Source organism: Oncorhynchus masou, unplaced genomic scaffold (genome assembly GCF_036934945.1).
Source record: "Oncorhynchus masou masou isolate Uvic2021 unplaced genomic scaffold, UVic_Omas_1.1 unplaced_scaffold_1299, whole genome shotgun sequence".
Classification (NCBI taxonomy): domain Eukaryota; kingdom Metazoa; phylum Chordata; class Actinopteri; order Salmoniformes; family Salmonidae; genus Oncorhynchus; species Oncorhynchus masou.
In genome coordinates, this window is record NW_027002843.1 from 47263 (window position 1) to 62543 (window position 15281).

Consider the following 15281-nt stretch of genomic DNA (forward strand, 5'->3'; position numbering starts at 1 on the left):
GTCCTAGTCCAGATGACAGAAATGTAGTGGGCCTCGTCCAGATGACAGAAGTGTTGTGGTCCTAATCCAGATGACAGAAGTGTATTGGTAGTGGTCCTAGTCCAGATGACAGAAGTGTAGTGGTCCTAGTCCAGATGACAGAGGTGTAGTGGTAGTGGGCCCGTCCAGATGACAGAAGTGTAGTGGTATTAGTCCAGATGACAGAAGTCTAGTGGTCTTAGTCCAGATGACAGAAGTCTAGTGGTCTTAGTCCAGATGACAGAAGTGTAGCAGTAGTGGTCCTAGTCCAGATGACAGAAAGTGGTCCTAGTCCAGATGAGAGAAGTGTAGTGGTCCTAGTCCAGATGACAGAAGTGTAGTGGTCCTAGTCCAGATGAAAGAAGTGTTGTGGTCTTAGTCCAGATGACAGAAGTGTAGTGGTAGTGGTCCTAGTCCAGATGACAGAAGTGTAGTGGTCCTAGTCCAGATGACAGAAGTGTAGTGGTCCTAGTCCAGATGTCAGAGGTGTAGTGGTCCTAGTCCAGATGTCAGAGGTGTGGTGGTCCTAGTCCAGATGTCAGAGGTGTGGTGGTCCTAGTCCAGATGACAGAAGTGTATTGGTAGTGGTCCTAGTCCAGATGACAGAAGTCATTGTCATCCTATGGATTGAATTGATCATTCTAACATTTGCTTCCAGATGCCAGATATGTTGTCCTCCTAGGCTTAGCTGGCCAGATATGTTGTCCTCTTAGGCTTATCTGGCCAGATATGTTATCCTCTTAGGCTTATCTGGCCAGATGCTATCCTCCTCTAGGCTTAGCTGGCCAGATATGTTGTCCTCCTAGGCTTATCTGGCCAGATATGCTATCCTCCTCCTAGGCTTAGCTGGCCAGATATGTTGTCCTCCTAGGCTTATCTGGCCAGATATGTTATCCTCCTAGGCTTATCTGGCCAGATATGTTATCCTCCTCCTGGGCTTACCTGGCCGGATATGTTATCCTCCTCCTGGGCTTACCTGGCCAGATATGTTATCCTCCTCCTGGGCTTACCTGGCCAGATATGTTATCCTCCTCCTGGGCTTACCTGGCCAGATATGTTATCCTCCTCCTGGGCTTACCTGGTCAGATATGTTATCCTCCTCCAGACCTGGCCAGATATGTTATCCTCCTCCTGGGCTTACCTGGCCAGATATGTTATCCTCCTTGTCTTACCTGGCCAGATATGTTATCCTCCTCCTGGGCTTACCTGGCCAGATATGTCGTCCTCCTTCTCTTACCTGGCCAGATATGTTATCCTCCTCCTGGGCTTACCTGGCCAGATATGTTATCCTCCTTGTCTTACCTGGCCAGATATGTTATCCTCCTCATGGGCTTACCTGGCCAGATATGTTATCCTCCTCCTGGGCTTACCTGGCCAGATATCTTATCCTCCTCCTGGGCTTACCTGGCCAGATATCTTATCCTCCTCCTGGGCTTACCTGGCCAGATATGTCCTCCTCCTGGGCTTACCTGGCCAGATATGTTATCCTCCTCCTGGGCTTACCTGGCCAGATATGTTATCCTCCTCCTGGGCTTACCTGGCCAGATATGTTATCCTCCTCTTGGGCTTACCTGGTCAGATATGTTATCCTCCTCCTGGGCTTACCTGGCCAGATATGTTATCCTCCTCCTGGGCTTACCTGGCCAGATATGTTATCCTCCTTGTCTTACCTGGCCAGATATGTTATCCTCCTCCTGGGCTTACCTGGCCAGATATGTCGTCCTCCTTCTCTTACCTGGCCAGATATGTTATCCTCCTCCTGGGCTTACCTGGCCAGATATGTTATCCTCCTTGTCTTACCTGGCCAGATATGTTATCCTCCTCCTGGGCTTACCTGGCCAGATATGTTATCCTCCTCCTGGGCTTACCTAGCCAGATATGTTATCCTCCTCCTGGGCTTACCTGGCCAGATATCTTATCCTCCTCCTGGGCTTACCTGGCCAGATATCTTATCCTCCTCCTGGGCTTACCTGGCCAGATATGTTATCCTCCTCCTGGGCTTACCTGGCCAGATATGTTATCCTCCTCCTGGGCTTACCGGGCCAGATATGTCATCCTCCTTGTCTTACCTGGCCAGATATGTTATCCTCCTCCTGGGCTTACCTGGCCAGATATGTTATCCTTCTCCTGGGCTTACCTGGCCAGATATGTTATCCTTCTCCTGGGCTTACCTGGCCAGATATGTTATCCTCCTCCTAGGCTTACCTGGCCAGATATGTTATCCTCCTACTGGGCTTACCTGGCCATATATCTTATCCTCCTCCTGGGCTTACCTGGCCAGATAGGTTATCCTCCTCCTGGGCTTACCTGGCCAGATAGGTTATCCTCCTCCTGGGCTTACCTGGCCAGATAGGTTATCCTCTCCTGGGCTTACCTGGCCAGATAGGTTATCCTCCTCCTGGGCTTACCTGGCCAGATAGGTTATCCTCCTCCTGGGCTTACCTGGCCAGATATATTATCCTCCTACTGGGCTTACCTGGCCATATATCTTATCCTCCTCCTGGGCTTACCTGGCCAGATAGGTTATCCTCCTCCTGGGCTTGCATGTCTTAATACAGCGTGTCTGGCCTTGACTGGACGTGCTGCAGTGGCTCTCTGATTTACTTTGTAGTTTAGGCCAGCGAGAGAGGACCTACAGTAGCAACAGGAAGGGGAGAGAAGGGAGTGGAGAGGAGAGAGAGGACCTACAGTAGCAACAGGAAGGGGAGAGAAGAGAGTAGAGGGAGGGAGATGAGGGGAGAGGAGAGAGAGGACCTACAGTAGCAACAGGAAGGGGAGAGAAGAGAGTAGAGGGAGGGGAGAGGAGAGGAGAGAGAGGACCTACAGTAGCAACAGGAAGGGGAGAGAAGAGAGTAGAGGGAGGGAGATGAGGGGAGAGGAGAGAGAGGACCTACAGTAGCAACAGGATGGGGAGAGAAGAGAGTAGAGGGAGGGAGATGAGGGGAGAGGGAGAGAGGACCTACAGTAGCAACAGGATGGGAGAGAAGAGAGTAGAGGGAGGGGAGAGGAGAGGGAGAGAGGACCTACAGTAGCAACAGGAAGGGTAGAGAGAGAGAGATGAGGAGGGAGGGGAGAGGAGAGAGAGGGACCTACAGTAGCAACAGGATGGGGAGAGAAGAGAGTAGAGAGGAGATGAGGAGGGAGGGGAGAGGAGAGGAGAGAGAGGATCTACAGTAGCAACAGGATGGGGAGAGAAGAGAGTAGACGGAGGGAGATGAGGAGGGAGGGAGGGGAGAGGAGAGGAGAGAGAGGGACCTACAGTAGCAACAGGATGGGGAGAGTAGAGCGTAGAGGGGGAAGAGGGAGATGAGGGAGGGAGAGGAGACGGAGAGGAACTACAGTAGCGACAGGATGGGGAAAGGAGAGTGGGGAAGAGGGGGATGAGAGGAGAGTAGAGGGAGGGAGAGAGGATGAGGGGGAGAGGAGGAGACGGGGGAAGTGGGAGAGGAGATGAGGGGGAGAGGAGAAGGGGGAAGTGGGAGAGGAGATGAGGGGGAGAGGAGATGAGGAGGGAGAGGAGGAGCGGGGGAAGTGGGGAGAGGAGATGAGGAGGAGATGGGGGAAGTGGGAGAGGAGATGAGGGGGAGACGGGGGAGGTGGGAGAGGGAGATGAGGAGGAGACGGGGGAAGTGGGAGAGGAGATGAGGGGAGAGGAGGGAGACGGGGGAAGTGGGAGAGGAGATGGGGGAAGTGGGAGAGGAGATGAGGGGAGAGGAGATGAGGAGGAGACGGGGGAAGTGGGAGAGGAGATGAGGAGGAGACGGGGGAAGTGGGAGAGGAGATGAGGAGGAGACGGGGGAAGAGGGAGAGGAGATGAGGAGGAGACGGGGGAAGTGGGAGAGGAGATGAGGGGGAGAGGAGGAGACGGGGGAAGTGGGAGAGGAGATGAGGAGGAGACGGGGAAGTGGGAGAGGAGATGAGGAGGAGACGGGGGAAGTGGGAGAGGAGATGAGGAGGAGAGGGGAAGTGGGAGAGGAGATGGGGGAAGTGGGAGAGGAGATGAGGGGAGAGGAGATGAGGAGGAGACGGGGGAAGTGGGAGAGGAGATGAGGAGGAGATGGGGGAAGTGGGAGAGGAGATGAGGGGAGAGGAGATGAGGGGAGAGGAGAGAGAGGACCTACAGTAGCAACAGGAAGGGGAGAGAAGAGAGTAGAGGGAGGGGGAGGAGAGGAGAGAGAGGACCTACAGTAGCAACAGGAAGGGGAGAGAAGAGAGAGGACCTACAGTAGCAACAGGATGGGGAGAGAAGAGAGTAGAGGGAGGGAGATGAGGGGAGAGGAGAGAGAGGACCTACAGTAGCAACAGGATGGGGAGAGAAGAGAGTAGAGGGAGGGGAGAGGAGAGGAGAGAGAGGACCTACAGTAGCAACAGGAAGGGTAGAGAAGAGAGATGAGGAGGGAGGGGAGAGGAGAGAGGACCTACAGTAGCAACAGGATGGGGATAGAAGAGAGTAGAGGGAGTGAGATGAGGAGGGAGGGGAGGGAGAGGGAGAGAGGACCTACAGTAGCAACAGGATGGGGAGAGAAGATAGTAGATGGAGGAAGAGGGAGATGAGGAGGGAGGGGAGGGGAGAGGAGAGGAGAGAGAGGACCTACAGTAGCAACAGGATGGGGAGAGTAGAGAGTAGAGGGAGGAAGAGGGAGATGAGGGAGGGAGAGGAGAGAGAGGAACTACAGTAGCGACAGGATGGGGAAAGGAGAGTGGGGAAGAGGGGGATGAGAGGAGAGTAGAGGGAGGGAGAGAGGATGAGGGGGAGAGGAGGAGACGGGGGAAGTGGGAGAGGAGATGAGGGGGAGAGGAGGAGAAGGGGGAAGTGGGAGAGGAGATGAGGAGGAGAGGAGATGAGGAGGGAGAGGAGGAGACGGGGGAAGTGGGAGAGGAGATGAGGAGGAGATGGGGGAAGTGGGAGAGGAGATGAGGGGGAGACGGGGGAGGTGGGAGAGGAGATGAGGAGGAGACGGGGGAAGTGGGAGAGGAGATGAGGGGAGAGGAGGAGGGGGGAAGTGGGAGAGGAGATGGGGGAAGTGGGAGAGGAGATGAGGGGGAGAGGAGATGAGGAGGAGACGGGGGAAGTGGGAGAGGAGATGAGGAGGAGATGGGGGAAGTGGGAGAGGAGATGAGGGGGAGATGGGGGAAGTGGGAGAGGAGATGAGGAGGAGACGGGGAAGTGGGAGAGGAGATGAGGAGGAGATGGGGGAAGTGGGAGAGGAGATGAGGAGGAGACGGGGAAGTGGGAGAGGAGATGAGGAGGAGACGGGGGAAGTGGGAGAGGAGATGAGGAGGAGACGGGGAAGTGGGAGAGGAGATGGGGGAAGTGGGAGAGGAGATGAGGGGAGAGGAGATGAGGAGGAGACGGGGGAAGTGGGAGAGGAGATGAGGAGGAGATGGGGAAGTGGGAGAGGAGATGAGGGGGAGAGGAGATGAGGGGAGAGGAGAGAGAGGACCTACAGTAGCAACAGGAAGGGGAGAGAAGAGAGTAGAGGGAGGGGAGAGGAGAGAGAGGAGGACCTACAGTAGCAACAGGAAGGGGAGAGAAGGAGTAGAGGGGGGGAGAGGGGAGAGGAGAGGGGACCTACAGTAGCAACAGGATGGGGAGAGAAGAGAGTAGAGGGAGGGAGATGAGGGAGAGGAGAGAGAGGACCTACAGTAGCAACAGGATGGGGAGAGAAGAGAGTAGAGGGAGGGGAGAGGAGAGGAGAGAGAGGACCTACAGTAGCAACAGGAAGGGTAGAGAAGAGAGATGAGGAGGGGGGGAGAGGGAGAGGACCTACAGTAGCAACAGGATGGGGAGAGAAGAGAGTAGAGGGAGTGGGAGATGAGGAGGGAGGGAGGGGAGAGGAGAGAGAGGATCTACAGTAGCAACAGGATGGGGAGAGAAGAGAGAGACGGAGGGAGATGAGGAGGGAGGGGGAGGGGGAGGGAGAGGAGGAGAGGACCTACAGTAGCAACAGGATGGGGAGAGTAGAGCGTAGAGGGAGGAAGAGGGAGATGAGGGAGGGGAGAGGAGAGAGAGGAACTACAGTAGCGACAGGATGGGGAAAGGAGAGTGGGGAAGAGGGGGATGAGAGGAGAGTAGAGGGAGGGAGAGAGGATGAGGGGAGAGGAGGAGACGGGGAAGTGGGAGAGGAGATGAGGAGGAGAAGGGGGAGTGGGAGGGAAGGGGGAGAGGAGATGAGGAGGGAGAGGAGGAGGGGGGAAGTGGGAGAGGAGATGAGGGAGGAGATGGGGGAAGGGAGAGGAGATGAGGGGGACGGGGGAGGTGGAGAGGAGATGAGGAGGAGGGGAAGTGGGAGAGGAGATGAGGGGGAGAGGAGAGATGGGGGAAGTGGGAGAGGAGATGGGGAAGTGGGGAGAGGGAGATAAGGGGAGAGGAGATGAGGAGGAGACGGGGGAAGTGGGGAGGAGATGAGGAGGAGATGGGGGAAGTGGGAGAGGAGATGAGGGGGAGATGGGGGAAGTGGGAGAGGAGATGAGGAGGAGGCGGGGGAAGTGGGAGAGGAGATGAGGAGGAGAGGAGGAGATGGGGGAAGTGGGAGGAGATGAGGAGGAGACGGGGAAGTGGGAGAGGAGATGAGGAGGAGGCGGGGGAAGTGGGAGAGGAGATGAGGAGGACGGGGGAAGTGGGAGAGGAGATGGGGGAAGTGGGAGAGGAGATGAGGGGGAGAGGAGATGAGGAGGAGACGGGGGAAGGGGGAGAGGAGATGAGGAGGAGACGGGGGAAGTGGGAGAGGAGACGGGGGAAGTGGGAGAGGAGATGAGGGGAGAGGAGATGAGGAGGAGACGGGGGAAGTGGGAGAGGAGATGAGGAGGAGATGGGGGAAGTGGGAGAGGAGATGAGGGGGAGAGGAGATGAGGAGGAGACGGGGAAGTGGGAGAGGGATGAGAGGAGACGGGGGAAGTGGAGAGGAGACGGGGAAGTGGGGGAGATGAGGGAGAAGTGGGAGAGGAGACGGGGGAAGTGGGAGAGGAGATGAGAGGAGATGGGGGAAGTGGGAGAGGAGATGAGGGGAGACCTCTCATGGGGAGGAGATGGGGGAGAGGAGGAGATCGGTCTGGGAGAGGAGATGAGGAGATGAGGAGGAGACGGGGGAAGTGGGAGAGGAGATCCCTCTCTTCTCGGGGTCTTGGGAGAGGAGATGGGGGAAGTGGGAGAGGAGATGAGGAGGAGGAGGGGAAGTGGGAGAGGAGATGAGGAGGGATGGGGGGAAGTGGGAGAGGAGATGAGGGGGAGAGAGATTCCCTCTCTTTCTCTCCGGGGGAAGTCTTCTCTCCCGGGGAGGCTTCTCTCGGGGAAGTGGGAGAGGAGATGAGGGGAGAGGAGATGAGGAGGAGACGGGGGAAGTGGGAGAGGAGATGAGGAGGAGGGGGGAGGGAGATGAGGAGGAGTGGGGAAGGGGGGAGAGGAGATGAGGAGGAGGAGACGGGGAAGTGGGAGAGGAGATGAGGAGGAGACGGGGGAAGTGGGAGAGGAGATGAGGAGGAGAGTGGGAGAGGAGATGAGGAGGAGATGGGGGAAGTTTCCCTCTGAGGAGGGAGATGAGGGAGGAGATGACGGGGGAAGGGGAGAGGAGATGAGGCCCTCTCTTCGGGGAAGTGGGGAGGAGATGGGGGAAGTGGGAGAGGAGATGAGGAGACGGGGGAAGATGGGAGAGGAGATGAGGAGAGGGGGAGGGAGGAGATGGGGAAGTGGGAGATGGGTCCCAAATGAGATGAGGATTCCGGGGGAAGTGGGAGAGGAGATGAGAGAGGAGATGAGGGGGGAGAGGAGATGAGGGGGAGAGGAGATGAAGGAGATGAGGAGGAGACGGGGGGGAAGTGGGAGAGGAGATGAGGAGGAGACGGGAAGTGGGAGAGAGAGGGGGAGAGATGGGGAGAAGTGGGAAGGAGATGAGGAGGCAGGGGAAGTGGAAGAGGAGATGAGGAGGCGGGGGAAGTGGGAGAGGAGATGAGGGGAGGGGAGTGAGGGGGAGAGGAGATGAGGAGGAACGGGGGAAGTGGAAGGAGATGAGGAGGGAGGGGAGCTGAGGAGGAGATGGGGGAGAGTTGGTGAGGAGAGGTATGAGGAGATGGGAATGAGATGAGGAGGGACGGGGGAGTGGAAGAGGAGATGAGGAGGAGATGGGGAACTGGGAGAGGAGATGAGGGGGAGAGGGAGACGGGGGAGAGGAGTTGGGAGAGGAGATGAGGAGGATGAGGGAGATGAGGGGGGTGAGATGAGGGGGAGAGGAGATGAGGGGGAGAGGAGGAGACGGGGAAGTGGGTGAGGAGATGCGAGGGGGGAGACTGAGATGCGGGGAGGGGATGGGAGGTTTGGAGAGGAGAACTGAAGGACAGGACATGAGTGGGGAGGGGGAGAGAAAAGCAGCTTCCCCACTGCAGTGTGACTATGATCTGTCACTGTTGCAAGAGCTCACCCTCTCCTTCCCTCTCTGTCTCTCCGTCTTCCCCTACTCACTACCTCTCGCCTCTCTATCTCTGTCTTCCTCTCTATCACTCTGTCTTCCCACTCATTTTCTCCGTCTTCCTCTCATCTCTCCATCTTCCCTCTCTTCTCTGAGCTTCCCTCTATCTCTCCGTCTTCCCTCTCATTTACCCGTCTTCCCTCTCTTTCTCTCCATCTTCCCTCTCTATCTCTGTCTTCCCTCTCTATCTCTCTGTCTTCCCCCTCTCTATCTCTCTGTCTTCCCTCTCTATCTCTCTGTCTTCCTCTCTATCTCTCTGTCTTCCCTCTCATTATCTATCTCCCTGAATTCCTCTCTATTCTCTGTCTACCCTCTTCTCCCCGTACTTCCCCTCTCTTTCTCTCCCTCCCTCCCTTTCTCTCTGTCTTCCCCTCTTTCTCTCCGTCTTCCCTCCCCTTTCTCTCTGTCTTCCCTCCCTTTCTCTCCGTCTTAGTCTTTCTCTCCGTCTTCCCTCTCTTTCTCTCCGTCTTCCTCCCTTTCTCTCTGTCTTCCCCTCTTTCTCTCCGTCTTCCCTCCCTTTCCCTCTGTCTTCCTCCCCTTTCTCTCCGTCTTCCCTCTTTCTCTCTGTCTTCCCTCTCTTTCTCTCTGTCTTCCCTCTCTTTCTCTCCGTCTTCCCTTTCTTTCTCTCCGTCTTCCTCTCTTTCTCTCCGTCTTCCCTCTTCTCTCCGTCTTCCTCTCTTTCTCTCCGTCTTCCCTTCTTCTCTCTTCCTCTCTTTCTCTCTGTCTTCCCTCTCTTTCTCTCTGTCTTCCTCTCTTTCTCTCCGTCTTCCCTCTCTTTCTCTCTCTTCCTTTTTCTCTCCTACTCTTCTCTCCGCTTCCCTCTCTTTCTCCGTCTTCTCTTTCTCTCCGTCTTCCTCTCTTCCCTCTCTGTCTTCCCTCTCATCTCTGTCTTCCTCTCTGTCTTCCCTCTCTGAATGTCTTCCTCTCTGTCTCCTCTCTGTCTTCCTCTTTCTCTCCGTCTTCCTCTCTTTCTCTCTGTCTTCCCTACTCACTACCTCCCACTCTCACGGCCTCTTCTCTCAATCCCACTCCCTCTTTCTCCAGTGGTTTATGAATGGCATTATGGCTGCATGGTTATGAATAGCATTGAAAAGCCTTTATCGCCTGCAGTGATGCCTCAGGTGGAGGAATGAGCTGGCCTTACATAAACTGTGTCCCAAATGGCACCCTATTCCCTACATAGTGCACCACTTTTGAGCAGAGCCCTATATGCCCTGGTCAACAGTAGTGCCCTGTATAATGAATAGAAGGCCGTTTGGGAAACAAACCACCGAGAGATCAGCACCAATCAAACTGTCAGAAGACATCAGCAGCTCTGTGACTTTGCGTCTCTCTCTGAGCTGTGTGTGGGACGATGACAGTTGACTGTTCAGTTGTAGTGTACTGAATGACTCCCTAGTGTTGGTGAGCTGTAGTGTACTGAATGACTCCTTACTGTTGGTGAGCTGTAGTGTACTGAATGACTCCCTAGTGTTGGTGAGCTGTAGTGTACTGAATGACTCCCTACTGTTGGTGAGCTGTAGTGTACTGAATGACTCCCTACTGTTGGTGAGCTGTAGTGTACTGAATGACTCCCTACTGTTGGTGAGCTGTAGTGTACTGAATGACTCCCTAGTGTTGGTGAGCTGTAGTGTACTGAATGACTCCCTACTGTTGGTGAGCTGTAGTGTACTGAATGACTCCCTACTGTTGGTGAGCTGTAGTGTACTGAATGACTCCCTACTGTTGGTGAGCTGTAGTGTACTGAATGACTCCCTACTGTTGGTGAGCTGAAGTGTACTGAATGACTCCCTACTGTTGGTGAGCTGTAGTGTACTGAATGACTCCCTACTGTTGGTGAGCTGTTGTGTACTGAATGACTCCCTACTGTTGGTGAGCTGAAGTGTACTGAATGACTCCCTACTGTTGGTGAGCTGTAGTGTACTGAATGACTCCCTACTGTTGGTGAGCTGTTGTGTATGTTGGTGAGCTGTAGTGTACTGAATGACTCCCTACTGTTGGTGAGCTGTTGTGTACTGAATGACTCCCTACTGTTGGTGAGTTGTAGTGTACTGAATGACTCCTACTGTTGGTGAGCTGTAGTGTACTGAATGACTCCCTACTGTTGGTGAGCTGTAGTGTATGTTGGTGAGCTGTAGTGTACTGAATGACTCCCTACTGTTGGTGAGCTGTAGTGTATGTTGGTGAGCTGTAGTGTACTGAATGACTCCCTACTGTTGGTGAGCTGTAGTGTACTGAATGACTCCCTACTGTTGGTGAGCTGTAGTGTACTGATGGCTCCCTACTGTTGGTGAGCTGTAGTGTACTGAAAGACTCCCTACTGTTGGTGAGCTGTAGTGTACTGAATGACTCTACTGTTGGTGAGCTGTAGTGTATGTTGGTGAGCTGTAGTGTACTGAATGACTCCCTACTGTTGGTGAGTTGTAGTGTACTGAATGACTCCCTACTGTTGGTGAGCTGTAGTGTATGTTGGTGAGCTGAAGTGTACTGAATGACTCCCTACTGTTGGTGAGCTCTAGTGTACTGAAAGACTCCCTACTGTTGCTGAGCTGTAGTGTATGTTGGTGAGCTGTAGTGTATGTTGGTGAGCTGTAGTGTATGTTGGTGAGCTGTAGTGTATGTTGGTGAGCTGTAGTGTATGTTGGTGAGCTGTAGTGTATGTTGGTGAGCTGTAGTGCATGTTGGTGAGCTGTAGTGCATGTTGGTGAGCTGTAGTGCATGTTGGTGAGCTGTAGTGTATGTTGGTGAGCTGTAGTGTATGTTGGTGAGCTGTAGTGTATGTTGGTGAGCTGTAGTGCATGTTGGTGAGTTGTAGTGTATGTTGGTGAGCTGTAGTGTACTGAATGACTCCCTACTGTTGGTGAGTTGTAGTGTACTGAATGACTCCCTACTGTTGGTGAGCTGTAGTGTACTGAATGACTCCCTACTGTTGGTGAGCTGTAGTGTAGTGAATGACTCCCTACTGTTGGTGAGCTGTAGTGTAGTGAATGACTCCCTACTGTTGGTGAGCTGTAGTGTACTGAATGACTCCCTACTGTTGGTGAGCTGTAGTGTAGTGAATGACTCCCTACTGTTGGTGAGCTGTAGTGTACTGAATGACTCCCTACTGTTGGTGAGCTCCCAGACAGCATGAGACTGCACCTGAGACCAGACCCGCCCAGGCAGCCGGGAGACCAGACCCGCCCAGGCAGCCGGGAGACAGACCCGCCCAGGCAGCCGGGAGACCAGACCCGCTTTAACAGGCAGCCGGGAGACCAGACCCGCCCAGGCAGCCGGGAGACCAGACCCGCCCAGGCAGCCGGGAGACCAGACCCGCCCAGGCAGCCGGGAGACCAGACCCGCCCAGGCAGCCGGGAGACCAGACCCGCCCCGTCTCCCAGGCAGCCGGGAGACCAGACCCGCCCAGGCAGCTGGGAGACCCGCCCAGGCAGCTGGGAGACCAGACCCGCCCAGGCAGCTGGGAGACCAGACCCGCCCAGGCAGCTGGGAGACCAGACCCGCCCAGGCAGCTGGGAGACCAGACCCGCCCAGGCAGCTGGGAGACCAGACCCGCCCCGTCTCCCAGGCAGCCGGGAGACCAGCCCGCCCAGGCAGCTGGGAGACCAGACCCGCCCAGGCAGCTGGGAGACCAGACCCGCCCCGTCTCCCAGGCAGCCGGGAGACCAGCCCCGCCCAGGCAGCCGGGAGACCAGACCCGCCCAGGCAGCCGGGAGACCAGACCCGCCCCATCTCCCAGGCAGCAGAGAGACCAGACCTGCCCCGTCTCCCAGGCAGCTGGAGACCAGACCCGTCCCGTCTCCCAGGCAGCCGCAGCCTGGGGGTATAAGAGCTGACAGGGCCCTGGTCTTGTCTGTGTTTTTCTGAGTCAGTGTGAAGTTTATCAGGTCCCCCTATCAGGCCCTATCTGGCTCTCTGTCACCTGAGCCCCGGTGTCCTCGGTGGCCAGTGTTGTCTTCCCCTCCAGCCAAGTGTTTGGGAACGAGCCTGCATGCAGAGCAGAGAGGACTGCCTTCAGCAGGCAAGCCTCATATACACACTCACAGAGAGGCCTCACCTCAGAGGGTGATGAGGCACTCAGAGCACTGGACCTGATCACAGCACGTTGGGATGCTAGGACACTGGCTGATACTGGGATAGTCTTTAATGGGACACTGGGATATTCTTTAATGGGACACTGGCTGATACTGGGATAGTCTTTACTGGGATACTGGGATAGTCTTTACTGGGATACTGGGATAGTTCTTTAATGGGATACTGGGATAGTCTTTAATGGGACACTGGGATAGTCTTTAATGGGATACTGGGAGTCTTTAATGGGACACTGGCTGATACTGGGATAGTCTTTAATGGGATACTGGCTGATACTGGGATAGTCTTTAATGGGATACTGGGATAGTCTTTAATGGGACACTGGCTGATACTGGGATAGTCTTTAATGGGATACTGGGATAGTCTTTAATGGGACACTGGGATAGTCTTTAATGGGACACTGGCTGATACTAGGATAGTCTTTAATGGGATACTGGGATAGTCTTTAATGGGACACTGGGATAGTCTTTAATGGGATACTGGGATAATCTTTAATGGGATACTGGGATAGTCTTTAATGGGATACTGGCTGATACTAGGATAGTCTTTAATGGGACATTGGGATAGTCTTTAATGGGATACTGGGATAGTCTTTAATGGGATGGGATAGTCTTTAATGGGATACTGGTTGATACTGGGATAGTCTTTAATGGGACATTGGGATAGTCTTCAATGGGATACTGGGATAGTCTTTAATGGGATACTGGGATAGTCTTTAATGGGATACTGGGATAGTCTTTAATGGGACACTGGCTGATACTGGGATAGTCTTTAATGGGATACTGGCTGATACTGGGATAGTCTTTAATGGGATACTGGGATAGTCTTTAATGGGAACTGGGATAGTCTTTAATGGGATACTGGCTGATACTGGGATAGTCTTTAATGGGATACTGGCTGATACTGGGATAGTCTTTAATGGGATACTGGCTGATACTGGGATAGTCTTTAATGGGATACTGGGATAGTCTTTAATGGGATACTGGGATAGTCTTTAATGGGATACTGGCTGATACTGGGATAGTCTTTAATGGGATACTGGCTGATACTGGGATGGTCTTTAATGGGACACTGGTTGATACTGGGATAGTCTTTAATGGGACACTGGCTGATACTGGGATAGTCTTTAATGGGATACTGGGATAGTCTTTAATGGGATACTGGCTGATACTGGGATAGTCTTTAATGGGATACTGGGATAGTCTTTAATGGGATACTGGCTGATACTGGGATAGTCTTTAATGGGACACTGGGATAGTCTTTAATGTGATACTGGGATAGTCTTTAATGGGATAGGATAGTCTTTAATGGGATACTGGCTGATACTGGGATAGTCTTTAATGGGATACTGGCTGATACTGGGATAGTCTTTAATGGGATACTAGGGATAGTCTTTAATGGGACACTGGGATAGTCTTTAATGGGATAATGGCTGATACTGGGATAGTCTTTAATGGGATACTGGGATAGTCTTTAATGGGACACTGGGATATTCTTTAATGGGACACTGGCTGATACTGGGATAGTCTTTAATGGGATAATGGCTGATACTGGGATAGTCTTTAATGGGATACTGGGATAGTCTTTAATGGGATACTGGCTGATACTGGGATAGTCTTTAATGGGACACTGGCTGATACTGGGATAGTCTTTAATGGGACACTGGCTGATACTGGGATAGTCTTTAATGGGATACTGGCTGATACTGGGATAGTCTTTAATGGGACACTGGTTGATACTGGGATATTCTTTAATGGGATACTGGCTGATACTGGGATAGTCTTTAATGGGACACTGGCTGATACTGGGATAGTCTTTAATGGGATACTGGCTGATACTGGGATAGTCTTTAATGGGACACTGGGATAGTCTTTAATGGGACACTGGTTGATACTGGGATAGTCTTTAATGGGATACTGGGATAGTCTTTAATGGGACACTGGCTGATACTGGGATAGTCTTTAATGGGAATGGCTGATACTGGGATAGTCTTTAATGGGACACTGGTTGATACTGGGATAGTCTTTAATGGGATACTGGGATAGTCTTTAATGGGACACTGGCTGATACTGGGATAGTCTTTAATGGGATACTGGCTGATACTGGGATAGTCTTCAATGGGACACTGGGATAGTCTTTAATGGGATAATGGCTGATACTGGGATAGTCTTCAATGGGATACTGGGATAGTCTTTAATGGGACACTGGCTGATACTGGGATAGTCTTTAATGGGATACTGGCTGATACTGGGATAGTCTTTAATGGGTGGCTGATACTGGGATAGTCTTTACTGGGATAGTCTTTAATGGGATAATGGCTGATACTGGGAGTCTTTACTGGGATAGTCTTTAATGGGATAATGGCTGATACTGGGATAGTCTTCAATGGGATACTGGGATAGTCTTTAATGGGATAATGGCTGATACTGGGTCTTCAATGGGATACTGGGATAGTCTTCAATGGGATAATGGCTGATACTGGGATAGTCTTCAATGGGATACTGGGATAGTCTTTAATGGGACACTGGCTGATACTGGGATAGTCTTTAATGGGATACTGGGATAGTCTTTAATGGGACACTGGTTGATACTGGGATAGTCTTTAATGGGACACTGGCTGATACTGGGATAGTCTTTAATGGGATACTGGGATAGTCTTTAATGGGATACTGGGATAGTCTTTAATGGGACACTGGTTGATACTGGGATAGT

General features: G+C 53.2%; 1 protein-coding gene across 1 annotated transcript in view; it reads left to right on the forward strand.

The window, feature by feature from the left end:
- Positions 1–11609: 11609 nt before the first annotated feature.
- LOC135530246 (adhesive plaque matrix protein-like) overlaps positions 11610–15281 on the forward strand; it is a 50945-nt gene continuing 47273 nt past the window's right edge. The window contains exon 1 of the mRNA XM_064958599.1: positions 11610–12300. Within this exon, the coding sequence (XP_064814671.1) occupies positions 11610–12300 (691 nt within the window). The remainder of the gene's footprint in view (positions 12301–15281) is intronic.